Source organism: Colletotrichum phormii (assembly GCF_030913505.1).
Source record: "Colletotrichum phormii strain CBS 102054 chromosome Unknown BDP81scaffold_14, whole genome shotgun sequence".
NCBI lineage: Eukaryota > Fungi > Ascomycota > Sordariomycetes > Glomerellales > Glomerellaceae > Colletotrichum > Colletotrichum phormii.
In genome coordinates, this window is record NW_026851456.1 from 732,602 (window position 1) to 757,763 (window position 25,162).

Consider the following 25,162-nt stretch of genomic DNA (forward strand, 5'->3'; position numbering starts at 1 on the left):
GGGATGAAGACCCATAGTTGTTGCTTGAGAATGAACGTGGCCAACCGCGGACTAGTCAACGGTCATGATTACTTGAGTTGCCATGCCGTTGGTAATGGTAGTGCTGGGAACCGAACATCCCAGGAGGATAGCAAAGTATACAGACGACACCATCTATGACCACCGAGAACCATGGATGATGGCTAGTCCGTAAGCTCAAGTCGAGATGAATCAGCCAATCTGCCGATCCGAGAACAATGAGAGATGCCCCATTGACAAGTCGATGATGTGCAGTGGACAAAGACTCCGCTCCTCTCAAGCCTCCATCCGCATTGACTGGGGAGCACCGACAAGTGCGGTCACACGACGCCGTGGCCAAGTCTCGACCAAAGATCTAACCAGACCAGGGAACGAAGGCAAACGGTGACTTTCGGACGATCAAACTGGGCAAAATATGACGATAAGCACATGTCGTTGTTAGAGATCTCTGGAGCTGATGGTGAGACTGCTGTGCCCTGTTTCGGGGTCCTTCTGTTTTGGCAAACGGGATGATGAAAGGTGGATAATGCCATCGTGCAGTGGGATGATGGCGTCGTGATCTATTACTGGGTCAGCAAGGCATCTTCCTCGGGCGAGGTAGATTCTTACGGTCTCAGGCAGTCCAAGTTTGCTTCGGCTGCCAAAGGAGATGTGCGTGTATCATTGCACTCCCATGGAGAGGTTGCCGTGGATCATTGTGCAGTGTGAAGGTAATAGAGTAGCTCGATCTGGTATTCTGCTGAGACTACCCGCATATCTCCCAGCGACGCGTCGCGAATTGCCATTATCTCTCAGGCTTTGATGGCGGGTTTGCGGTTCGGCTGGACCGACTACGGATAGAGTCTGGGGCTTGGAGATGTGGTGAAGAAGTTGGGCGTGAGACATTGTGTCTTGATGCGAGACACTCACGAATAGGCACCAAAGCAAGGAACGTCGCTGCCCAGCGGTATCAATCTCCTTCTCTACACAAATAATTGCCAGTTGCAGCACCATCTCCGATGCAGGGTCCTCCCGCACTGGCCTGGTAAGGCGCAACGACTCGTACTAGCCGAAATGAGACATAATGTCTGAGGCAGGAGGGTTAGAAATGCGAGCACAGGCGTAGTTGCAAATTGGAGCGCCTCGAGTAAGGTGTAATTTGGAAAGGAAAGCGAAAGAGACGGTTTCGAGGAACCCGAGGAAGCGAAAGCCGATGGCCCATACGGATACTCCTACTGTGTATGGAAGTTGAGGCAACCGTTGGAGGACTTGTAGAAGAATGTACGAGGTAATACGAGGCACTCGCCAACTCAAGAGCACTGGAGAAAAGTCAGTTTCGAGACGTCTTCCCAATCGCGGTTGGTACATTGTACGTGGTGAGCCAAATTTGGGTCTACTCGTCAACCCACAGACGGCCTAACACGAGAAATAGCGGTGTTTGTTTCTTCATCACGCTCGCCAACTTTGGAAGTCTTGGCGTGGCTTCGGCGCCATTCCTCGTGACCGGCCCGTCCATTGCTCGAGAGTCGGAGCTAAAGGTCAACTGCGTGATGTCTCCAACGGGCCGACGGGGGATTTTCGTGTAGGAATAACAAATAAAGAAAGAATACTCTGTATTATAGTAGAAAGCGGCTCAGCCAACACATCGACCTGCAGCGTGCATCCTATCTGCAAGGTCCCGAATTGCCCCCCACCTCGCTCTGGTTGGCATTGATTGGACCAGCGTGGAGTGACGACGATGCAAAAAGGAGAGAAAATGGGCAGAGATGGGTCGAATGGTCCTGACAAGCACCATGATCCCAGCAAAGCCACGCGGGCAGAGGAAAAGCAAGAGGGTGTGGTGCTGAGGAACGGATGTTGCGGTTCTTCACCCTTTCTCTGCTCTGCTCCGTAAGAGTACCGTTACTGTGGACGCAGTAATAGATAGGTAGTCTGATCGAACCGGCCCCTTTTTCGACCAAGCTCTTGCCATCGCAAGGTAACAGGTCCGTACCTTGGGGTAAGGTAAGAAAGGTAGCCTGGATGAGGGTTAGTTTGAGACGGCGGAACTTTGGCAAAGATTTATTTGGGCTGCAGCCTAGGTACGGAAGGTTTGCGCGTTGGCCGTTGGTCTGCGGTAAAGGAAATGGTGGTAATTTGCCCAACTTTGCATTCTTCCATAACTTTATCGGAAGGAATATGCAGACGCCAGACAGACAGGAAGATACATTACAAACTGGTACATTGCAGTTGCAGATGCAGTTGCATTTGGCACTTGCATTTGATTTCCAGTCAGGTTGCAGTTGCAGTTTTCTTTCACAGCCGCCTCCCTTCTTTCCCTGCCCTGGCTACCATTGCCTGGCACCTGCCTCCACACAATTTACTGTGTTACTGCAAAGTACGGATACTTTGTAAGGTACGAATACTCCGTACTTTGTAGAAGGCCCCGCTTTTCTTTTCTGCCCCTTCCCTCCACGTCGCCGGTATCCTCAATGCGTGCCGACACCATCGTGGCTGGCCTCTCGTTCCGTCATCTGCACGTCCCAGTTCGGCATTCGTGTCCTTGCAAGTTGACTCGCCCAAATTCATCGACATCGGGAACCGGGGCCTGGACGGGGGTGGGCAGCTCAATCAAGTTGCAAGGCTGGAATGAAATTGTCCGGTCTTGCCGTGCAAGCGTTCCAGCGTCTTTGCGCCCGCAAACGATCATCAACTCCCGCATCCTCGTCTTAACATCGCGGACTACATACCTCTTACCGCAACCAGATCTCACCTGGACCCGTCACTAACCCCCAATACCCCCGAACAACCACACAACCCACGAATACATACCTCTCAAGGCCTCTACTCCGCACCATTCATCCACACTTTGCCGTCCAGTCTCCCCTGTTCGCAACCACGCGCCTCCGCCGCTTCTGAAACAGCCTGACGCACCCCAGGGGCTTCCACGTCGACCCTCGATCCTCGACCCTCGAGCCCCCCTTTTGCCCTTTTGCGCACATCCCGCACCACTCACGCATCGCGCCAGTCTGTTGACTCTTCACTATCCACTGCACCACTGGGGCCCGGCTTTCACCGCATCGTGGTCCACGCAAGGGTTGACCCCTGGCTACGACTCCACTGCTTCGAGAAAATCCATCGAAGGGCCTCCATCCTTCCGATCCAACTCCCAGTCATCTCTGCTTCGCCTCCCACCGTCCGTCCGTCCTCTCCTCTCCAGCCTCTTCCACCACCAATTGCGCTACCCATCCTGTCCTTGTCTGAACAAGTCACTTTTGCTTGCTCGACTAGACGCCCTGACAGAACAACCGGGCAGACCCTTCCAAGCTCAACGTCGCACGATTGCCAACTCTTCACAACCTGCTTGTTTACTCCTTCTTGACAACACCCCCGGACAACACCCCCGGACAACACCCCCGGACAGCAACCTCCTCCCTCTGACCACACGCCCACCCGCTCCTCCGCCCATTGTCCTATACATAAACCAAGCTCCCCCTCCTCGGCCGCGCCACACGACGTTGACGATGTCGAACCCTACCCCAGCCCAGGAAGAATTCAACGCTCTGCTAGCAGCAAACTCCCGTGACGACAGCAAAGTACACCCCGAAGACCGAGATCACGACCGTCGCGAACAAGACAGCCTTGACCTCGACGAGGAAGAGAGATATCGCAACTCCCAGATCGACGCCGCCATGCGTATGCCATCTCTTGGTCAGACCGGCTCCAACCTGAAGCTGCCCCCAGCTAGCTTCGATGCAGGTCGTACCACTGGTGTCAAGGGCGTCATCGCCGATGCCCGCAACTACGAGAACGCTCGCAAGACTTCCTTCATGAGCCGCGCGCGCACCACAGTGAGGCGCTCCATCTTCGGCCTCGACAACATCAGCTCGCAGCCGCCGCCATCACACAAGAGCGAAAGCGAGACGGACGAGGGCAACGGCAGCGACTCTGACGACAGCTTCATGCAGCAATGGCGCGAGAGCCGCCGGAGAGAACTCGAGAGCGACTCTAACAAGGTCATCCGGAACCGGAGAACAAGTCCTAGTGTGCGAATTTACGGACGTCTGGATGAGGTGGACGCCTTGGGCTACCTTGATGCTATTGAGAAGGTTGCGCGGGACACTGTTGTTGTCGTTTTCGTCTATGACCCAGAGGTGAGTCCCATTGGTCTGTTGTTCCCAGTTCTGTGTACTAACGAGACTTCCAGTGTGACGTTTCTGCGACAATAGAGCATGCCATGATGCCTCTTGTTTCGCAGCACTCAACAATACACTTTGTCAAGGTACACTACCTTGACATTGAGTTCGACAATGCCGCCGTGCCTGCAATTTTGGCGTACCGCAACCAGGGTGACATGATCGCCAACCTCACAGGCATCATTGAGATGATTCCCGATGACGAGATGTTTGGTACCGACACGTTGGCACGGCTTTTCCAGAAGCACGACATTCTATGATACAAACACGGTCACAAACAGCACTCATCAAACGCAAAAACAACCTCATCTCCTCTGTTACGATACCCCCATTTTGCAGCGCGTTCCATTCCGCGAGCATAACGGTTCCCTTATGTTTTGTTTTACACCATTTTCATTGCGCATTTAGTTGCCTCCTCTCTCGCCCGGACTTTTTGGTTTGTGGAGCGGAGTTTTCTCTGGAGTATTCTCGTCACCTTGGGGGAAGACATTGATAGACCCTTGGTCTTTCCTTCGGGATTTTCTTGTTTCTGTAATGATGAAGGGGAGATTCATGCCCGAGATGTCGGTTTATCATGCAAGAAACGTATTGGCTGTGGGTTTGGGAAGATAAAAATGCAACATCATGCAGCAACGGCATCTAAGGACTGTAGGCTGGATTCCCAACTTTTACCGATTCCGTGTAGAATTATCAAGTCCACGTGGACTCTGTTCAACAATTTCACACAAATAATGTGGACGTGCTGCTCGTGATTTCATTGATGTCGGTAAAATGAGAGGTTACATTGCATATTCGTCGTTTTAAGGGTTCCGTTTGTCCCACCCCTAGATACACATGCTTCCCTTCAATGTCAAAGCCGTCGCCCATACTGGACGGAAGCCGTCGACGAAAGGCACCGATACCATGATGACAGCCTCCTAGGGCTGGAGGAGAGGGGTGGACAAGAACAAGGACAAGGACCTCGGTGGATTTTCTCCTTCGGGAGGAACCAGAAACCACGAGCCCGGGGAACGAAAATTCCGGCAACGTGTTCCGGCCCGGGGAAGGGGAGGCTGGGGTAGGGAGCTGGCTGATTGACTGGCACTACTGGTTTGCTTTCCGAGAGCCCGTTTGCTCTTTGCTTCAGGTGAAGAGTATTTCGGGTTGCACAGGTTTCGAGTCCAGCCTCTTCTTTCCTTTTTCTTTGTACATCGATCTTTTCTCTTCCGCGCCTATTGAATACAACAAGTATGAGCGTCTAAAGTATGTGTGGGTGTAAGTCCCTTGCGTTGCTGGTCGGCCTGAAACCAATTTATCAGGGTGAATTGATACGTCCTGTTTGTCGCCCTAGCTGCCATGAACTTGGTATTTGCACGCATACAGGCTCAAGACGCGGTGTGCCCGCGTTTATCTATCGGGCTCCGGAGCAGTCTTTCCTCGCATATGTTACGCTGGTTGAGTGAGTACTCATGTAAAGCGCAAAAACTCTCATACAGCAACCTTCAAGCCACGGCTTAAAATGCAGGTGTGACGGCGATGGACAGACTTGAGTGATGGACTTGTATATCAGTCTCACGATGGGCGTTCTCGTTTCGGTGACTGCTGGCAACAAGCCGTCACAGTAGTCGGCGAGCGTTGGAAGACTTGCCCTTTCCGTAGGACGATGTTGATCATGATGGCGACGAACTCGAGAGCATATATACTTTGCATAGTGATTTTTGAGTTCTCATATCAATCGCAAAATCTGGCTACTTTAGTCCAAAGTGCCTTGGCTTCGAAATTACCATGGTGTAATGGCTGTGATAACATCTATAATCCCCTTGACTTCTCACACTCACATCAGAGATGATACCTGGCTAGTCCAGAGGGCCGAGGAAGCGGATATTGAATTTGCACCGCCCCTTATCAGTACTCGCGCATGAGCCACATTCAAATAGCATTGCAGCCACACACCCTTTTCATCGGCTAAGACATGGGATTCTTAGTCGCAGCATCCCCGCTGAGCTTCGATGGGAAGATAAGAAAGACGGCAAAAATGTGAAACATTCGGGAGACATGCGGGCCTCGCACACCCAAGGTCGAAGTTGAAGCTTTCTTCCCCCGCCGAGCCGTGACTGGATTACTCACGCAATTATTGGATTTTGTTGTGAGGCGTCGGGTCGTGGTACGTGGCGAACCTGTTTGGCCTTTTTCTTATGCCGCAAGCGGGCCGAAGTCACTTGAGCTTTCCACATTGGACGACTTGGACGTTTAAGTTGGTACCTTGCTTCAGCCTGGGTGACGGGTGGATGAAGTGGTTCAAGATTTTGCGCCTGAAGCGGCAGCCTGGAAGATGTGTCATCGCAAGAACCATGAAAACGACCTGTCATGGGTCTCGAAGATACCGAGTAACTATGCCCGGCGAAAGAGTAGTCAAGACGTTCGGCCAAAGTGAAGCCCAAATAGGACCTAATCCAAGCGGAAACGAAGCTAAGAGGTGATGTTGGGAGGTGAGCGGATCTTCCTCCGTCGAGATGCCACTCGAGGCCCGTAGAGGTTAGAGCTAAGGGTACCTCTAGGCCCCAAGTCGGGTGTTGGCACCACGAGCGGAGGTTCCAGGCGGGGTGATGGTGGGCGAGTGGATAAGGTAGCGGTAGGAACCCCACCATGACAGGTTGTAGCGGTGCGCGGTGCGTGGTGCAAGTCGCAGCTGGCACCGATTTCCCCCGGTTTGTTATCGATAAGAGGCACAATGATGCGGATCTGCTGTAACGAGCTGCAATCAAAGTGGGCGGGGGCAGTTGCCAGTGACATTCCATTTGAACGCAAGCTATCCAGGCCCCGGAGCGAGTGACGCATACTCCGTTTACGAATGTCAGATGTGGCTCTTCAAGGTGAAATGAACGCCATATGTTGCGCCTTTACTCGGTCCTAAATGGACCCCGCCCCCACCTCCAACAAGCACATGAGATGCGCCTGGCCGATGGCTGTTGGGTGATATGGCTGCCAGCCCAGGGTACTTTACATGAGTTAAGCTAGTAAAGAGGCAAGGTAGGCAAGAGGGAATTGTGCACTTATCTCAGCTTTGGCGCTTGACAGTTCTTGCCAGTTGACTTGGTGGCAGCTGCCCGCTCAAAGACTGCGGACGGTGAGGCAGGATATGAGGTCCGGTAAGGTACCTAAGTAAAAGAAGGAAGGTAGGTAGGTACCTTCCTGGACCGCCTGGTCGTATCTCGTCTGCCGTCCCGTCGCCTTTTCGGCTGCCTTTCTGCCTTTTCATGGTGCGCCCGACCTGAATGTCTCTCTCCGCACCACCCACCACCCTTCAGGTGCATCCATCCATCCCGATGCAAACTGTCGTATTGGATTCCTCCACCACATCTTTCCTTCCTTCACTTCCCATCGTCTTCTGTTCTGTCTTCCTCAGACAGCATTCAACTTACCTTCCTCAACGATCAATATTCTCCCATCCTCGAGGGAATCCACCAAATTCAACCCCCCGGCGCGCAGACGCTTTGACGGCTAGGACCAAACGTGAGCAACGCCATCTGGTTAGTAGACTGTACCTTGTTCCTTATCTTTGTCGCAACTTCTTGATAGTGGCAGCCGCGTGACGTCTCCATTTCATAGTCACCTCCGATAAACCGACCGCCATCTCGTCCCATCTCGTCCTATCCCTTCCTGTCCCTTGCCATTTCCCCACCCCGCGTTGGCCATTTCCTTCCGCAAGGCAACACCAGCTGGCAAGTACGCAGCGTCGAGCACCTTCTCGGTAAGCTGGGCCAGGCAGACAGGTACAGGGCCACAGGCAACACCTGCCGCCGACCGACCCTGACGACGCACCCGAGAAAATAGCCTTTGACGACGTCCCGTCACCTACCTTGCCTGAGTACCCATCCACCTCACTTCACCTCACCACAATCCTCCCGCACATCCCAAAGGCCCGACCAGAGTTAGTTGAATCTCCTTTTCTCTCTGCATCCCCCGACTCGTCTTTGCTACCAAGATATTCAACTTTTTTTTTTTTTTTGGATCAGGTCGTTTGTCCCGAAGAAAAACCAACCCCTCCACGCCCCCCAACCGCCGTCTGTTGTGTCAGCTCACGAGCGTGACCTGTTCCATATCCCGCTTTACCCCTCCATCCTCCCACCACCACTACTGCCACCACCACCACCACCATCACAACTACTCCGTTCATTCCTTCCACCACATACAGCCGCCGACTGTCGAGCACATCCCATTTCTTCCAGCTTTCCGACTTTCCGAGGCATGACGGGATAACACAAAAGGCTAACCCTTGTTATGTCGGTATGGAAGAGCAGCATAGCGCCGACAGTACCACAGACGTCGACACATCCACCCACAGCCCGGCAGCGTCCACAACCTTGTCATCTTCCGAGCTGACTTTGAGGTTCCCCCGACCACAAGGAAACCGACAACTGGCCAGCTGGATTTCCTCCAGCGAACCCGACATAATGACTCCCTCAGAAGCACCCGAGGAAGCCACGGCCCTGTCCGAAAGCACATACGAATTCATCAATACGGATGACGAGAGCCAGGATGGTCGTGGCACCGAGGCCGAGTCTCTGAGCTCTTTTGATTACGCCCGGCCCGATGATGTTCACAGCCTTGCTGGCACCGAGCAAACAGAAGACATGGCAAACCAGTCCGATACGGATTCGCAAGACTCAGAGGATGCTGCGCAGGACAGGTCTCGCGCGTCGTCTATTCAATACGCAGAGCAGAGCCTCCTCAGCCCATCTTCCCGCGTCGCCACGCCGCCCTTGGGGGTCGACAGCTCTATGGACATCAGCCAGCATACCCCACTGGTCCAGTCCATCGAATTTGACGAGACGCAAGACCCAGTCTACTTCAAGCAGGTGTCAGTCAAACATACCATTCACAGCTTTACCGAGGAGCAGTCGACCTCCATCGCCAAGACTCTCAACTTCACAGACCAGAATAAGCGTCTCATCGCAGCAGTTCGTCAGACCATGGCGTCACACTGTCTGGCGACGAAGGAACCTCTCCGAATCATGTACACGGGCAGCCATGCAGCCAGACATGATATCATATACAAGATTTCCTCGGCTTTCACAGCGTCGGCGGATGGATGCGGCATCAGTGAAGACGCTGGTATATACAACGTCGTGCCTATTTCATCTCTTGGCTCTCCCAAGGTCCCCGAAGTCGAGTTGATGAAGACTTCCCAATACCAAATCAAGGTCGAGAATTGCACGGCTGCAAAGGAGGTTGTCTACCAAGGCGAACGCTTCCTGGGCGAGACGGTATATCACATCACCTTGGACGGCGATCGAACTTTCCAGTCCGCTTTTGCTCCCAGCGGTTCTATCATCGAGCCCTCTTGGACCTTGCCCCATGTCGCCATCTTCTACGTCACAGAGAATGACGATGAGGCTGCACAGGAAACGCGCAGTGCTGCTTGGCACTTCATGCAGCGACATGTTGTGCCTTGCATCTTTATCTCCAACAACGAAGTCTTCCACCAACCTACTGCAATGTGGGATGAAATGATCAACCAGGATGCCATCCACATCTGCGTGGAGTCGTCTGATCGGGCCATGCCTTCTGTTAGGCTCCCAATCGACCTGACCTCATTTCTCAATATCGATGCGCGCCAGATGAACCGTAATTTGGCGTACCTCACCGGCCTGTATGATCATACGGATGGGAAGAAGAGCAAGTGCGGCTCTATTCGCATGAGCAAGACTTTGGGTCATGCCTGGCATCGCACTGTCGAGGCCTTCGAAGATATCGACCCGTGGGTCGTGGGCCAAACCGCATTTCTCGTGTTGAGCGTCGTCGCCACTGCACTGCTTTCCAATTACTTCTTAGCAGGGGTTTCAAACACCCCAGCACTTTCCACAGTCTCTTCTACCACAGCCAGTTCACTGTCACCCTTGACTTCGACAGTTCTGTCGACTTCGACTTCGACAATCAACCTATCAGCCACAACGATTCGGGTGGCACAAAAGGCGTCGGCGACTAGCAACACGGCCGTTGCACCGTTCGCAGAGCTTGCCGACTTCATTGCAGATAAATTTCCCGACAAAGCCTACGTCTGCGCGGCAGAGAAGGTCAGCCGCAATGAGATTCTGATCAAGATACCCTCCGGCACGAAAACCTCGTGGCTTGCCAAGGATTCGATCACCATAGATGTCCTCAAGGGCGAGAGGTCGATTAAGACTAGATTCTCTTCGACCGATGAGGGAATCTTGATTCAAATTCCAAAGTCAGAAGCCCATGGTATTCTCACCATTGCTGTCAACACGACCCGGAAGCCCAAGGTTAATGAGACCTTTGAGGTCGATTTCGGAAAGACCATCCTCGAACGTTATCTTGGATATGGCAAGGCTGTTGCTTCCCATGTCCTTGATACAGCAAACAGTGTCGCACATCAGGCAGAGGAACGAGCCTTCAATCTCTCAAGCTTCAACTTCTTGAGCTTGGACTCCGTCGTAGCCCACGCTAGAGGATTGTCTACCCGCATCACCGCGAAGGCTGCGAACACTGCGAATGCCATCGTCAAGGGATCTACAGAACTGTCTGAGAACGTCCAAAGCCTGACAACGTCGCATCGGTTGCAAGAGTTTAAGGACCGAGCGAACATTATCTTCACGAAGGCACAACTTCAATCTCGCCTACTAGCGTTGAAGGTCCTGCAAAAGACGGAAGAACACAAGATCTACCTGGACAAGGCCAAGAAGCACATGGAACAGCTGAGGTCAACGGCGTCCGAGTTTACCAAGCAACGTCTGGATAAGGAGAAGAAGGAGATGCGTGCTCGTCGGAAGAGAGAGCGCCTGGCGGCTAGATGCCAAACGGGCACCGGCTTTTCTAGATGGACGCAGCAGTGCAGACAGCAAGGTTGAATCTGATTTTACATGCAAGTATGGAGATACCTTGGAGGCCGGTTAGGGACAAGGACAGGACGGAACTGGAGTTATTGGTATGGATTTTGTAATGGCTGTCTCATCTTTTTGCTTCATTCGCCCTTCAATGTTTAGTTATTCACATCGCTCTCCCCACTCATCCCCCATACTATTCACAGATGCGAAGTGAGGCAGGCTAGGGGAAGCACCGCCGAGTTTCCGAGTTTTTAGTCGCTTTGAGGCGGCTACAGTCTTCTTTATGAATGAACGGACAGAAATGATAGATTACGAGCAGGCTTCTGCAATGATTCTCCAAGTAGTGTCGCAAAACTGCCTACCTTACTTCTACTAACTGTGCCTGGGGATGCCGTGTGCTTGTGTCCGTCATCCAAACTTGGTCCCAAGTTGAGTCGTTCTTGGAAAAGTTTCCTACCTGACAGCAACGCGCTCGTCTGAGAGCTTACACCCGGGGACAAAAGTGGACATTCCAATGTGAGAGTGTCTTAAGCTTCCTAGCAAACGGATGTATATGTTAATCATCTAGTAAAATTATTCAGTTCAATAGTGCGGATAGGGCCGGGCGATGACCAAGATAGCGTCAAATTCCTCATCTCCAAATCAGGGACTCCCGGCGGTCCCCAGTGGCAAAGGCATCGAGGGGGCTACGTGATTGGCTGCGCGAATCCAACTTGGGCTTTGGCTTAGGTGCATCCCCACAGAGTCAGGAGCAGCGACAGCATGTATAGTTCGGCATGATTTGAGTGGAGGGGTACTTGCCCAAGGCAGGATGACCACTGCCTGGGCACCTAACAGCAAGGGCCAGGCCCGCCCGACACCCCTCCTGCCCTCTTGTTGTTGACTTTTGAATGAGGGGCTGTTTCCTCATTTTGTCCAACCCACTCCCAACTTCACCTCGAGCGAAGAAACATAATCATCTTTTGCTTTCCACTCTCCGATCCCCTCCTCACTGCAGAACATACCGCTGCTAGCCCTGGTAAGCCTTATTCTTCTTGGTCTTGCTCCCCGCAGTCCGCTTCCTGTCGGTCTTGATGACGAGCATGTCGTCGCGCCCATCCCGTCTCAATGAGGGGCAGATTTGGTCGTAATGCAGAGTCCGCGAGCTAATGTTTTTTTCTCCTCGTTCCCACCCGCAGATCTGAACATTGTCATACTTCACCCAAAAACACTACTTCGCAAAACCCATCAATATGTCTTCTGCCGAAGCTACCGAGCCCAAGGTCGAGGAGACCAAGCCCGTCGAGGTACGACCACCCCTTTGTCGCACGCGCACTCGCCCCCCGCCCACGACATGCTTTCGTACGAAAATGCTTCAAAGCTCACCGCATCTCCCGGATCCTTCGTGACGGGCGGGAGCGATGCGCATTCTCTATTCCCTCGCTTCGCGATCCACCCCTCTATATTCCTACGTTTGGATGGCTGACAATACCATCTACAGACCACCGGCGAGGCTGAGAAGCCCGTGACCTCTTCTTCCGTTTTCTCCATGTTCGGAGGTGGCGCCAAGAAGGAGAAGAAGGAGGACGAGGACCGCGGTGACAACTCTGGCAGCGCCAAGGCCCAGCGCGATGCCGCAAAGAAGGACGGCGAGGTACGTCATATCATATGCTCTGCTTCGGTGTAGCAGAACGTTGAGTGTTTGACTGCTTGCTGACTTTGAGATTCAGGAAGAGGAAGCCCCCGAGTCCGAAGACGTTCACTTCGAGCCCGTCATCAAGCTGACGGAGAAGGTCGACGTCACCACCAACGAGGAGGCCGAGGAGCAGCTTTTCAAGATGCGCGCCAAGCTTTTCAAGTTCGTCAAGGAGACGACTGAATGGAAGGAGCGCGGCACTGGTGACGTCCGTTTGCTCAAGCACAAGGAGAACGGCAAGACCCGTCTCGTCATGCGCCGTGACAAGACCCTCAAGGTCTGCGCCAACCACTACAGTACGTTGCGTCAGACTTCGTTGCGCCACCGATATTCTAACAGTGACTAGTCGTTCCCGAGATGAAGCTGTCCCCCAACGTCGGTTCCGACCGCAGCTGGGTGTGGAACGCCGCCGCCGATGTTAGCGAGGGTGAGGCTGAGGCCGTTACTCTGGCCATCCGCTTCGCCAACTCCGAGAGTAAGTCTATATCGTCTACTGGAGACCGACTTATGAATCAGTTAGCTAACGGGACATAGACGCCAATCTCTTCAAGGACTCTTTCCTCAAGGCTCAGAAGGATAACGAGGAGCTTTTCAAGGCCGCTGAGGGTGAGGCCACCGCCGCCGCCCCCGCTGTCGAAGAGTCTTAGAATTACCCCTACCTCCCAATCCCGTGAGAAGATGAGGACGGAAGGCCCAGCACGCCGGGCTGTCATCAAAACGGCCCCCCTGCAACAACACCGAAACTAGCACCATTATCAAACTTGTTTTTACACCCCCCGATACGAGGCAGGCTGGATCACTTCGGTGAGGAGAAGCTGAAGAGTGCAAGAAAGACTTGCACCGAGTGGTGTTTGTTTTGAGCATTGATACGCGGATGGATAGCATCAAGGCTTAGGAGCAAGACACTCTACACAGCACAAATCAACAAGAATAAAGTCCCTTCTATATTGATTAGACGTTCCAGTAGGAGAGATAGACGCGCGGACGAATCATACCCCTTCACTACAATACCCGGCCCTTGGCTGTGAATACCCTGTGAATATGCATAGAAATTGCTAAGCGCCATCGCTGCCAGCACCCTGACAGATGACGCTTGCTTTGACTCCGCAGATAGAATAGCCTTTGGCAGGCGTTGTCTGCTATCTGATACACTGAGCAAACGAAAAGCATGCATAGACGCAGGAGGGACAGCCATTCAATTAAAGTCCTTGCTTTCTTCCCCGCAACACGCAACACGCTTGCACGCGGCAAGCTTTCCAGCCACACCCTGGGTGTCTGCATGGCCCGAGCGTCACCCTCAGCCTTCCAGTCCCAAACCTCCAAATCCCAACTGGTGAACTTCACACACTTGCTCAGTGCACATCCAAACCTCCCCGCCTCGTTATTCGACACACTGCTTGACCCCCTACTCTGCGTTACTATAGCAGCCCATCATGATTGTCGAGGTAAGACACTGCGATCAACCCTTCCCCTCCTACCAGCGCGCTTTGTCGCGTCGATTTGCGACACCACCACACCAGCCCGCTCTGCCCAAACACCATGCTCGTTGACAGTTTGCGCTGTCGGCTAGCCGAAGATGATTGCTTCCTAGGCAGCCTCGACGATGAATACTGCGTATTCAGCTTACACCTTCGATCTACCATCTTGGCATACCATTCCGCTCTTCTTCTTCTTCTTCTTCTTCTTCTTCTTCTTCTTCTTCCTCCTCCCCCCCACATACAATGGGGGCCCTCTGGCTACACCGTCGCCAACCACCATCATCACCACCGTGGCTCCTTCCCGAAAGGCCATGGCCCGTCGCTCCAATGCTAACATCGAGATCAAGAGGAAAGTAAGGCTCGTCACCGAGCAGAACGTCATGTAAGTTCACCCTGCAAGCACCCCTTCTACCGCAGCAGAAGCGCCTAACCTTTCGTCTTCTCATCTCTAGCGACAAGCCGTCCCCCGTCGAGGATTTTCCCATGAGAAAATGGTCGATCAACGTCTACATCATTGGCGAGGATGGTGAGGAGCACCCGGCCGACTGCTTCCTCAAGGTCGTCTACAACCTTCACCCTTCCTTCGACAACCCGACCCAAAGTTCGTACACCCTGCCTATGATCGCTCCTTTGCCTTTCGCGGTTCGCTGACCGCAGACGTTTCTAGCCTTCAACAAGCCCCCTTTCCGATGTGAAAACGAGGGATGGGGTGAGTTCGACATGACGATCGATTGCTACATCACCGAAAAGTCAAAGCAGTCCCTCAGCCACGACCTCAACTTCGCAAAGAACCGCTACGAGGCCGAGCACACCGTTTCATTCAAGAACCCTTCCCAGGCTCTGCAGCAAATCCTGCGTGAGACCGGTCCCTTGCCATCAGACGATGACCGCCTCAAGAAGAAGGGTGGTGCCGGCAAGAAGGGCGCCCAGAAGTACGATTACGAAAAGATTGCCCAGGCACTTGAGAAGCTGGACGAGGATGACCTGCTCCGCGTCATTCAGATTATCAATGATAACAAGACAGCGGAGACATACATCAAGAGTGATGTCGATGGTGAGCTTGCGCCTGCTTCCCCTGGTGTCGATCTTTTGGCCGGTCAGTTTTCCTTGTGTTGGGGGATGCATGGGATCGACATTGGTAATCACACACACTGGGTCGCGTTTGAGCTAACAGCTTTCTCTAGCGGGAGAGTTTTCCATTGATCTGTATACGATGTCGGATCAGATGACCAAGCTCCTGTGGGACTACTTGGTGAGTCAAAAATATGTCCGGGTCTAGGTGTTGCAGGTCCTGGGTTTGAGTCCCTCTGAACAACAAGCACTGGACTTTGCACGCAACATTTGGCATATGGGATTGTACGGGCATTGCGAGTGGGCTGGGCTGGATATATTTGACCGGCCGCTGACCTCACAAAAGAGCAAGAAGGGCCTTGTCAGTTAGGTTACTCACCGCTCGCGGAAGATCACCTACTTCTGCACCACTCCCGAAAACAGCATTCCCATCGACCGAATCGAGTACGATCGGGCAGACGAATCGACAAGGGTTCTCTTGTGAGGGAAGGAGGGATTGTGTGGGCTTAAGGCTTCCTGCTTCGCTTTACCAATGGCATCTGGCTAGGCGTTACCGGCTTCCTGCTTTTCCTTGGCTTTAGTTACGGATTTTCTTTCTCTCTGGTTTGCCCCTCGTCTTTCTGTGGTATTGTGTGCGTCTGCGTGTTGTGTCTATTTTGCGTATGCTACCTGAATAAAAAAGCACTCGCGGGGAAAGGGAAATGGGAAGATGCTGCGTGCCTGTGAAAGGGGATTATGCGTTTGTTTTTCGGGGAATCGTAAGGGACAGGAATGAAGCTACGAAACGACACTGGGCGGGAGTGGCTAGACGGAGGAGAGGTTAGAGTTTTTCGTTACGAGGTCATACCGGCTCTGTGTCTCCTCGTTGTAATCATATCATATTGTTCACCGTGTTGTGGATCCTTTTTGCCGTGATGTGAGCTGTATGCGTGGACTATATGGGATCGATGATTGCCAGAGAGAAACACTTTTTGGTTATAGTTTGCATAATCGCATCTTTACTATCTTTAGTATAACCACCTCACGGGGGTTTGAAAAAAGGGTATATCTAAATCATGTCTCTTGCCAGGTACTTGCCAGGTAGAGCAATGAACAATGGCCCTCGCGAAGAAGAGTCGTAAGCGGCTCATGTTTGCCGTACATGGGTCATATAGTTCAAACAATCGAAAGACAAATCGCTACGTGTCCATGCCGGTCCAACCTTTCTTAGGGCAGTTTGGTCGCCTCTTTTCTCCTCATTTTGCATTTTTCCCCTCTGTCCCCTTGCTCCCAATTTTGCGTATAAATGAAAACACACATTGCGGATGCCGTTTTATCTTGTGTCTTCTTTAGATCCTCCCTTTTAAAAGTGTAAGTCTTGGAATTCCTTAAGTCATTCTGCCCTGCCTGGTTCAGGGGAACGACGAAGGACCGTCGAGGACGGGGAAGCCAGTGTCCATGGCCATGTACTCGAGGAGATCGAGACCGCCTACGTTGACACCCTCGGCCGTCATGGCGACGGCTGTGTTGTCCATGTTTTGGAAAAAGGCCGGCCCGGGTGGGAGGTACCACATCTCATTGCCCGGGTTATTCCAGTCGGTCGAGTCAAAGAGGCTTTCCATGCCTCCCGTCGTGGACGATGGTGCGTTGTTGTTGGTGCCGCCATTGGCGTTTGCGGCTCCGCCGTTCTCGGGTGGCGGTGCAGGCGTAGAGGGGCCCAGGACCGAGGCTGCGCCTGAGGGGTAGGGAAAGGTACCCGTGCTAAGGTCGAAGGGTGTTGCGGAAATGTTGGCGGGGTCGTCTATGGTCTCATTGTTAGTTTCTGGTGCTGCGGTAGATGACAGAAGACCAAGATGAAGCTTACCATGTGCGTTGAGCCCATCCTGTAACTTTGAGGCGTGGTTCGCCCATGACTGACCCTCGGGACCGTTAATCGGCTGGCCGTTGGCAGCGGCGCCATTTGTCACGCCGTGAGGGTCCGGACTCCTTCCGTCCGCAGACCCAAGTCCCAAAGCCGGAGCCTGGATGAAACGGTTCCGGAGCCGGCTTGTCAGGGAGTCGAGAAGATCTGCGAATCGAATCCCCAGGTGAACATCGTCAACGATGCAATTACGAAGTGCCTTGACAGTCTCGTCCATCAAATCAATGCTAAGCTTGACATCCGACCGTGGAGCACCAAGAGCAAAGGTCTTGAGCAAGAACATGGCACCGCTGATTATGCGGAAGTATGTCCGCACGGGGGCGTGCTTGAGGTAATCGCCCGGCAGGAGACCTTCGACGACTGTCCGGAGCAAATTACGGCAGCCGCTAATAACCTCTTTTATGTACTCCTGGTCACTAGCGCCGAAGCCACCCAGCTGGCCCAGAGGCAGCTTGCCAAAATAGTTTTGTGTCTGGGGAGACAGCTGTGCCGCGCTTCCGGCGTTGTGGTTACCGTGGGTGCCGTGTCCCGCATGCGCCGTGTGACCGGCGTTGTTGGTACACCGTTCAACGACAGCTTGCAAAGAAAGTGAGTTGACATAGATGCGTACATACTCGTACTCGATGGTCAGAATGTGTCTGATGTAAGGGGGTAGCCTGAAGCGCTCAAATTCTTTCCACCAGTCTTGGAGTAGCGGGTGGAAGTCTTTGAGCATCTCAGTGTATTTTCCGCTCTGAATGATATCGGTGGTGTGCTTGCGGGATTTGAAAAACTTTTCGTTGCCAATGTGCATCGCATTGCTTATGCCAGCCCAGCAGTGTATTATTTGGTCATCGAGCTCTAGGTCTGGGATGTAGTTGAAGGCGTTTGACATGGACGATTGGTTGGTGCCAGGCGTTGTGCCCTCTGTGGATGTTGGGCGGCGACGGGTTACGGCCGGATCGCTCTTGCGCAAGCCCTCGGGAACCATGCTTGTCCAACCAAGACGACCGGCGAGCTGGGACAGATAGATCAACAGAAGGCGCTTGATGCGGTACGCCCGTTGACGGTACACCTCTTCCTCGTACTCGGGGCGGGAGATGGCACCGTCGCGCAGCAGCTCATCAATGTCATCGAACACGCCAAGCTCGTACGCAAGACCCATGGCAGTGCTGAGAAGCATCCAGCACATTCTGTCACTTCTCCAAGCTGGTTCGAGCCAGCTGTCCAGTCGCTTACCGCCGATGTTAGCGGACGGTCGCTGGTTGCCGTGCTCGTCTGTGCTGATCAGGTCACTGCCTTCATATGACGGAAGCATGAGCTCGTCAATGGCCTCAGCCGGCGGGAAGTGGAGGGCTCTAGGGTGCCACTCTGTGAGAATCATCAGGGATTCGATAGTACCCAAAGTCCGCAGACTGCCTTTCCTCATTCCACGCCAGGGCGCGGTGCTGCTTGTTTGATCGTCGGGAACAGATGAGGCGCCAGCCATGGCTGCGAGCCCACCCCCGAACGCCTCTTGGCCCCACAGACATCTCTCAATCATGCCCCGGAGATATGTCCAGAGCTGTTCGTGAATGGCGTTGGACCGACATTGACCGCCTGTCCCGGGAATCTTGCGATACCGTGAGGAGATGGTGAGAAGTGTGATGGTGAGGATTGGCTCTTCTGTGAGCAAGGTGATGTGAGATGCAGGGTTGCGGAAGGTCGGTGGAGAGATTGGTGTAAGTGGAGAGAGGTATTCGTAGTAGCTTGTAATTGTTAGCCTGCAATTACCACTTCGAGACGTAGAAATGCTTACTAGTCAATATAATCAATGGCTTCTTGCGCAGAAAACCAGCCGGCTCTGACAAATCTGAACCTCCCCCAGGCCTTGATGGCGTCCTGGTAGCCAGGCTCGCCAGACAGATCACGTCTCGTCAGGGCCGGGTCGATGGGCTGCGGCTCAAGTGCCACGGGAACCGAGGGACGTCCATTACCATTGCCCATGGGCTTCATCGTCGCACCGGGCGTGACGATGACGGGCTGCTGGGGTATGGCGGGTATGGAAGCGACACTTTCATGACGCTTGTGGTTGTTGGTCACAGGGCTGTGGGCCGGGGGGTGGTAAGCAGCCGCGTCTTGGGCATGGCGGAGCTGGACTGACCTATCGGTGGCCGCCTTGTAAAGCAGATCCAAAGCATCGTGGGGTCCGTAGACGCCGGGTCGCATGAGGTCCTGGGCCTCGCGGTTCTCAAGCTGGGCGTTGGGTTCGTCGTCGACGACGTAGTCGCTCCGCTGACGGCTGTCGGCCTGGCTCGTGGTGCTCGGGGTGCCGTCGTCGGTAGGGCGGCGCAGAGGTTGGTTCCTACCCATGGAGCCTCCGGGGGTCAAGGGCACCTCGCTGTAGAGGCGTTTGTCGATGGCGACAGGCGGGCTGCCGCTGACGTGAACGCGCTTACGGCCATTGCGGATTGTGTAGTCATCGACGTCCTCGGGCTCGGGATCCTCGCCGTCCTCGGCCTTGCGCTTCCTCCTCGTTGCGCTGAAATAACATTCTTTGCTCTCGCGACGGCATCGTACGCAAGGGGGGTCGTGGGGATTGTCGACGCTGCCCAGGTCGCAACGGACCTTTCTCCGACGGCACGGGATGCAAGCTTGGTATACACGTTTGTGCTGGGGGGTGGAAGCCTGGCCCGCCGCAGCGGCGGCAGCGTTTGCGGTCGCGGTAGCAGTGGAGGGATTATTGGAGCTCGTCGGGCTCAAGTTGGATGCGGCCGTGTTGTGGTATTGGGCCATGATGGGCCGGCGAAGGGGGGCAGATGTACTGCAATCGTGGGGTGATGGATGGCTCGACTCGGTCGACGTTTCTTTGATGGATAGAATCGGTCAGGTCGGTTTGCAACGGGTTTATGGAGGGGAAAAAGACGGGTTTACAGCCACCACGGGCGGGGCGTGGGTGGTTTTTGTCGGTTCACGTTGGGTGCTGGGACTCGGGAGACTTGGGGGTGGTGGTCAGTGCTTTTTGTTCTCGCATCTTTTTTCGTCTTTTTTTTTTTTTTTTTTGCAACGCTGCGGCTTGCCAGTCCAGTTGCATTGGGGCCATTGGGGATGGTTGGCACTTGCCTCGAGGTGGGCTGGGCTGGGGAGCTTACCTTCCTCTGGTGTCCACCTGGTGCGGGGTTGGGGGAGACGTGGATAAGGTGAGAAGGAGCTCTAGGCAGGTGGAACAGACCAACTGCTGATACGTACCTCCGTACCTTTGCCCGTTTGGTACCGGTACCTCTAGGTCTCTCTCGCTGGGCAAGGACTTTTGCGTCTGCGTCCCTCACTAAGCTGGAGGCAAGCTGCGATTGCTTCGTCTGGAATTCTCAGAGACACTTCTCAGACACAGGGCGTATGGGTACTCGTGCGTGCTGCTCTTGCTTCGCACTCGGCTCTGGCTTCCGACGGATGCCAATTGCCAGAGGTAGGCTGTAGGATAGGTACTTGTTGGCTGTTGCTCTCTCTAGACTCCCAGGTTGGAGAACCCCTTCGGTCAGACAAGGCCCCCGACCCAGGCAACCAGGGAAGTCTTAGTCGAGAAGATCTCCAAAGAAGGAAAGAAAGAACGGCCAGCCGACCTTCTTTCCTTATCGACGACGGGGATTGGTCTGGGTTGCGTATGTCTCCTGTTCCAGCTATGATTGGCGCGATTGGTAGGGTGTAATACTCGATGGAAATGGCGTTGGGATTTAAAAAAAAAAAAAAAAAAAGATCGTGTAACAAGGAACACACACTACGATGATCAGAAATATAAGATCGTTTAGCATGGAGATGGAAGAATGAGAAGGAGAAAAATCTATCAATGGAGTATTTCATTCGCTCGTGACATTTCACCTCCCCTCAATTGAACGACGATAGGAACTGGACGGACGTGAGACGGGCTGTAGTCTGGCCTGGTCTGGTCTCGCGCACCGTTGAATCGAGTACATAATGAACCCAAACTAAGCATTAACTTTAGGTAAAAAGAAAAAAGAAAGGAAACGACCGTTCTTGCCTTCCCGATCTTGCCTGGTGTCCTCCCTCTCCAGGTCCTCCAAAAGGAACCCAAAAGGACCACCGAGACGGGCGCAATGTGGACAACAACGGTGCGCCTGCGCCAGAGATGCAGGCGAGAAGAGATATCCATGCCAGCATGGAAGCTACAAATCATCCTCGGCGCCTTCGGTGTACTTTGTGCGCAATGTAAAGCAAGGTGAGGTCACCTGGGGTGCGCCAGCCCAGACGATTCCTGTTGCGTGTCGCGTTTCCCATTCCATCCATGGACCGTATAATCAACTTGTTGCATCCCGTGACCCCATCTCTCACGCCGAGAATGATTGACCAAAAAGTCTGGGGAAACCAGAACCGGGGGTACCATTTAATGATTGTGATGAAAATCCAATGTTTTCCCATACCTCCCATCCGAGGACCCGGACCAACCGATAGCGACAAACCACCGCCTTACCATCCGGCTCAGCTTCCTACAGGCTACTCGACCAAACCATCCTCATCTCCAAATCCATAATCCAATCGAAGCAGGCTATTGGTACTTGCATGCCACTATGACAATGCTCTCTAGGTACTGGACCGTCAACCTCCTCTCTTTGCTCAGCCCGCACTTCTCGCACCTTCAAGCTCCCCGCCAACTCCAAACTCCAAACTTCCCCAGCCGCCGCCGCCACTCACGACAGAGCACACCTTGACCTCGTGGTCACGTTTCCCCCTCGCCTCGAGGCGCAGCAAACCTAGGTCACGTTGCCTACCTACGGTACCATACCTTCACATTCATCCAACACATCCGAGCTCTTCCTGTCCACAGTCCACATTCCATAGTCCGTGGTCATGCCCGTCATCTCCGTCAGAGAGATCCGTTCCACCCCCGTGATCGCGCAACTACATCTCTTCATCTCAAGTTTGACATTTGATCCTCAGCTTAGCTTATCCATATTTTCAAAACCCCCCCCCCCCCGAACAATTGAGATTGCTGCCAAGAACCCCTAGCTGAGAAGAGCTGAAAAAAGGACCCTTCATTCGGCCAAAGCGACCCGGGAGAATGAAACTCTATGCAGGTACGACTAAATAATGACATTAAATACAGCGTGGATTTCCATCATTCCCGTCCACAAATTGGCCATTGCTCTGGGGCGGCGGGGACAAAGTTACGCGGGGTAGCTCAAGGCTCGGAAGCTGAGTGCGCGGAGAAGCTACTTGACTCAGGACCAGTATGGGGTATCAAACACACAAAGGTCCTCCTCCCAAAAGCTTTGGCTCAGAGCCAACTTGACCGCCGATGTGCTTGCCTGCCCATGTTTGTCATTAAATGCGTTCCTGACATTGTGCTGAGCTGCGCTGGTTACGTGGATCGGAGCGGCTCGCGCACCGCTCTCCTATGAGGTGTATGATCCCTAATAAGGCCGATTCTGACGAGTTCAGGCCGTCCACTTACACACGTACAAGCCCATAGGTTTCACAGACAGTCAGCAGACAAGATGAGAATCGCGAGTCAAAGCCATGTGATAGCTAGGTGTACATATAGCCTACGACAGGTGCCCTTTTCATCAATGGGCCGCCTCATTGCCTTGTGCCAACTTGTACCCCCGCTCTAGCACCAACTTGCCAATAGTCAATTCTTCCAACGAACATCTTGGAATACCGGATTGTGTATCAGCTGCCGTAACACCTCAAGCCTCGGTCATGATTGCCCTCCAACGGATACCGAGACCAACGCCCAAATTCCACTGCAACGAGACTCCACAGTTCAGTATGCTCCTTTCAACCAATTCTAAGAACTCTTCTTGGGGGCTGCAGCATCGGTCTGCTCAACCTCGGCCGGAAGAATGGCCGGAGTCGTGTCAGGGGCAACCTCGGGGGATTCGCCGTCATCAATCGGTCCAGGCTCCTCCTCAAGGGTTCCATCCAGCGTTGTCGGCTTGAAATCACCATTGTCAATCGACGCAGGATCATGTCCACGTCCGCTGTTGCTTGCCGAGACGCCAATGGCCGGGGCACCACCCTCGGCAATCTTTTGCTTTGTCTCCCGGATAATCTTTTCGGACTCGCTGACCTTGGCTGGATTCGGTGGGGGGCGCTCGATTCCAATGGCGTTCTCCTTGTCATTCTGGCTTTCTAACAAAGCCTCCTTGTCGAGACGAACAATCATACAGGACAAGTTGTCCGTGCTGAAGCGATTCAACGCATGGTCAACAAGAAGCTTCGAGGCCTCGACCGGGTCCTCAATGTTGCGAACAAGGTCCACAGCCTCTTGGTCGGAACAGACATCCCAAAGCTAGAACACAAATTAGCCATGCTTCACTGCTTGAAAAGCACAACACTTACTCCATCGCAAGCAATAATCATGAACTCGTCGCTCTCGGGCTGAATGACGGTTTCGGTCGTATACGGGTGCCCAGTGACAAGATCCTTCATATAGGTGTCGCCGAGAGCTCTCGTTACAGCCAGAACACCGTTGACGCGGTTGTTGAGTATCAAACCACCTGCATTCGCTATCCGTTTGCCCTCGTTTTCGTCGCTGCCCTTGTGGTCATACGAAAGGCGAAGCGCTTTACCACCGCGGCAGAGTATAATACGGGCATCGCCAACATTGGCCGTGTAGAGAACGCGCTGGCGGCTTGCCGCGCTTTTCAGTTTGGCATGAGTAGCCTCAGGACCGCTCGATGCTGCCTTGTCGTCTGCAGCCTCCTCTGAGCTCAGTTTGGCAGCTTTCGTGGCTGCCGCAGTAGCTGGCGCAATAGCCTGAGAGCCGGTTGCCGAGCGGTCACTCGGGACCCGTTCCTCCCAACGCAGCACGGCGACGGCAGCTGTGCATCCACTGTTCTTAAGAGGGAGCTTTTCCAACTGTGCATCAACAGAAGTAAACGTTTGGTCGAGGAGTTCGGGAATGGGGCCGTTGGGATTCTTTCGGATTATTTCCTCCAGTATGATGTGAAGCTTTTTGCCACACCAATCGGCAGCAAAGGTACCAGCGTGACCATCAAAGATGGCAAAGTATCCATTGTCCGTTTCAACCATCTCTTGAGCAGAGGCGTCCTTCTCGTCGGATACGGAGTCGCTCTTTTTACCATCAATGGCAGGGGCTGGGGTATGCAAAAAGTTGTAGAGGAAGGCGTGGGTATCCTCCATGGTACGACGGCATTTTTTGTTCCTATCTTCCCAAACACCGACGCGGAAGGTCGAACGCGGGCCGGGAATTGAATCGCCGGCCGAGTTGTTGTGCTGGCCCTGGGGCACGGCGAGAGCAGGGTCCTGCTTACCCAGCTTCTGGAGAGGGGTCTGCGAGCTCACATCCGAGTTGGATCGGCCGACCTGGGAAAAGTTCAGGGTGTTCTTTGCATGAGCCAGCAGGCCCGCGGCCTTACTCTGAACACCGCTGGCACGGCGCTTCTTATCCGCGGCGCCATCCTGCTGCCGTCCGGGGGGACTGCTGTTTCCGCTCCGCTTGTCGCCGCTGGCAGCCTGGTCGTTTGACTTGAGGGAGGCCGAGGCGCCCTTGTCGGATTCGGGCGAAGGCGACTTGTGGTCCTCTTTCGGGTCGCTCTCCGCCTTGGACGCAGCTGAGTTAGAGCCGCCGCCGAACATTCTAGTCAGCAGACCACTCCCCTGGTTGGAGAGGCTGCGACGCTTGCTTCCTGCCAGTTTAAAGAACCTCGAAAAGACGTCAGAGGTACCGGTCCGCACGCAGAGTCAATCGAATTCGATGGGTTCGCAGTAAAGCTGTCTTCGTCGGATTCGGTTTGGACGTCGGAAAAGGAATGTCGCGAAGATGGATGTCTGATAACGGTATCGTCAGTATTGGGCGAAGTAGTTGAAGGGAACGGTCGTCGGGCCCATGGAGGGGCAGAATGGTCCGAGGCCGACCGGGGGCTAGGCAGAGGGTCGGGTCCGAGCTGAAGAGGATTGATGCATAGGACGAAAAGAGCCAAGAGAGGAAGAGATACTGGTCTCTGAGCGGCAGGCGGTATGGTGACCAAGTGCGCCGCCAGCTAGTCGCTATGTGACTGACGTCGGATATCAAGATGGCACGGGTACGTGCTCTGCGAGAC

The 25,162-nt window shown here is 53.8% G+C and overlaps 9 protein-coding genes across 9 annotated transcripts; 5 read left to right on the forward strand and 4 right to left on the reverse strand.

Annotated features, from left to right (window-relative positions):
- Window positions 1-3,500: 3,500 nt before the first annotated feature.
- On the forward strand, window positions 3,501-4,432 carry BDP81DRAFT_323751 (phosducin; the record flags this gene model as incomplete). The annotated part of the gene is made up of 2 exons (XM_060584824.1): window positions 3,501-4,130; window positions 4,184-4,432. 2 exons carry the CDS (start codon window positions 3,501-3,503, stop codon window positions 4,430-4,432), a joined length of 879 nt encoding a protein of 292 aa, XP_060443377.1.
- A 1,406-nt stretch (window positions 4,433-5,838) lies between these two features.
- On the reverse strand, window positions 5,839-6,870 carry BDP81DRAFT_431975 (uncharacterized protein). Its single transcript, XM_060590726.1, has one exon. The coding sequence runs from the start codon at window positions 6,797-6,799 to the stop codon at window positions 6,275-6,277; it is 525 nt and encodes a 174-aa protein (XP_060443378.1). The 5' UTR covers window positions 6,800-6,870; the 3' UTR covers window positions 5,839-6,274.
- Window positions 6,871-7,372: 502 nt separating this feature from the next.
- On the forward strand, window positions 7,373-8,480 carry BDP81DRAFT_52915 (uncharacterized protein). Its single transcript, XM_060595949.1, has 3 exons — window positions 7,373-7,681; window positions 7,761-8,082; window positions 8,453-8,480. The coding sequence occupies exons 1-2, from the start codon at window positions 7,427-7,429 to the stop codon at window positions 7,983-7,985; spliced, it is 480 nt and encodes a 159-aa protein (XP_060443379.1). The 5' UTR covers window positions 7,373-7,426; the 3' UTR covers window positions 7,986-8,082; window positions 8,453-8,480.
- Window positions 8,289-11,373, forward strand: BDP81DRAFT_431983 (uncharacterized protein). Its single transcript, XM_060590727.1, has one exon. It carries the CDS (start codon window positions 8,441-8,443, stop codon window positions 11,021-11,023), a length of 2,583 nt encoding a protein of 860 aa, XP_060443380.1. The 5' UTR covers window positions 8,289-8,440; the 3' UTR covers window positions 11,024-11,373.
- An 858-nt stretch (window positions 11,374-12,231) lies between these two features.
- On the forward strand, window positions 12,232-13,321 carry BDP81DRAFT_324115 (RanBP1 domain-containing protein; the record flags this gene model as incomplete). Its single annotated transcript, XM_060584854.1, has 5 exons — window positions 12,232-12,285; window positions 12,480-12,632; window positions 12,703-12,970; window positions 13,021-13,149; window positions 13,209-13,321. 5 exons carry the CDS (start codon window positions 12,232-12,234, stop codon window positions 13,319-13,321), a joined length of 717 nt encoding a protein of 238 aa, XP_060443381.1.
- Window positions 13,322-14,463: 1,142 nt separating this feature from the next.
- On the forward strand, window positions 14,464-15,431 carry BDP81DRAFT_324299 (yeats family protein; the record flags this gene model as incomplete). Its single annotated transcript, XM_060584874.1, has 4 exons — window positions 14,464-14,534; window positions 14,605-14,753; window positions 14,820-15,206; window positions 15,337-15,431. 4 exons carry the CDS (start codon window positions 14,464-14,466, stop codon window positions 15,429-15,431), a joined length of 702 nt encoding a protein of 233 aa, XP_060443382.1.
- A 1,183-nt stretch (window positions 15,432-16,614) lies between these two features.
- Window positions 16,615-19,877, reverse strand: BDP81DRAFT_324087 (uncharacterized protein; the record flags this gene model as incomplete). The annotated part of the gene is made up of 4 exons (XM_060584851.1): window positions 16,615-17,003; window positions 17,067-18,850; window positions 18,901-19,188; window positions 19,246-19,877. 4 exons carry the CDS (start codon window positions 19,875-19,877, stop codon window positions 16,615-16,617), a joined length of 3,093 nt encoding a protein of 1,030 aa, XP_060443383.1.
- A 937-nt stretch (window positions 19,878-20,814) lies between these two features.
- BDP81DRAFT_53014 (uncharacterized protein) lies at window positions 20,815-21,449 on the reverse strand. Its single transcript, XM_060595950.1, has one exon. The coding sequence runs from the start codon at window positions 21,271-21,273 to the stop codon at window positions 20,923-20,925; it is 351 nt and encodes a 116-aa protein (XP_060443384.1). The 5' UTR covers window positions 21,274-21,449; the 3' UTR covers window positions 20,815-20,922.
- A 1,240-nt stretch (window positions 21,450-22,689) lies between these two features.
- Window positions 22,690-24,895, reverse strand: BDP81DRAFT_53039 (protein phosphatase 2C). Its single transcript, XM_060595951.1, has 2 exons — window positions 23,439-24,895; window positions 22,690-23,388 (listed from the first exon to the last, which is right to left on the reverse strand). Exons 1-2 carry the CDS (start codon window positions 24,696-24,698, stop codon window positions 22,885-22,887), a joined length of 1,764 nt encoding a protein of 587 aa, XP_060443385.1. The 5' UTR covers window positions 24,699-24,895; the 3' UTR covers window positions 22,690-22,884.
- Window positions 24,896-25,162: the final 267 nt, after the last annotated feature.

What these genes read in the sequence shown, in the direction of transcription:
- BDP81DRAFT_431975 (XM_060590726.1), bottom strand. Translation starts at nt 6,799, where the DNA reads ATGGTGGGGTTCCTACCGCTACCTTATCCACTCGCCCACCATCACCCC.
- BDP81DRAFT_52915 (XM_060595949.1), top strand. Translation starts at nt 7,427, where the DNA reads ATGTCTCTCTCCGCACCACCCACCACCCTTCAGGTGCATCCATCCATC. An exon ending in AACGTGAGCAACGCCATCTG is followed by an intron (nt 7,682 to 7,760) that starts GTTAGTAGACTG and finishes TCCATTTCATAG; the next exon opens with TCACCTCCGATAAACCGACC.
- BDP81DRAFT_431983 (XM_060590727.1), top strand. Translation starts at nt 8,441, where the DNA reads ATGGAAGAGCAGCATAGCGCCGACAGTACCACAGACGTCGACACATCC.
- BDP81DRAFT_53014 (XM_060595950.1), bottom strand. Translation starts at nt 21,273, where the DNA reads ATGATTTGTAGCTTCCATGCTGGCATGGATATCTCTTCTCGCCTGCAT.
- BDP81DRAFT_53039 (XM_060595951.1), bottom strand. Translation starts at nt 24,698, where the DNA reads ATGTTCGGCGGCGGCTCTAACTCAGCTGCGTCCAAGGCGGAGAGCGAC. An exon ending in TGATTATTGCTTGCGATGGA is followed by an intron (nt 23,389 to 23,438) that starts GTAAGTGTTGTG and finishes TTTGTGTTCTAG; the next exon opens with CTTTGGGATGTCTGTTCCGA.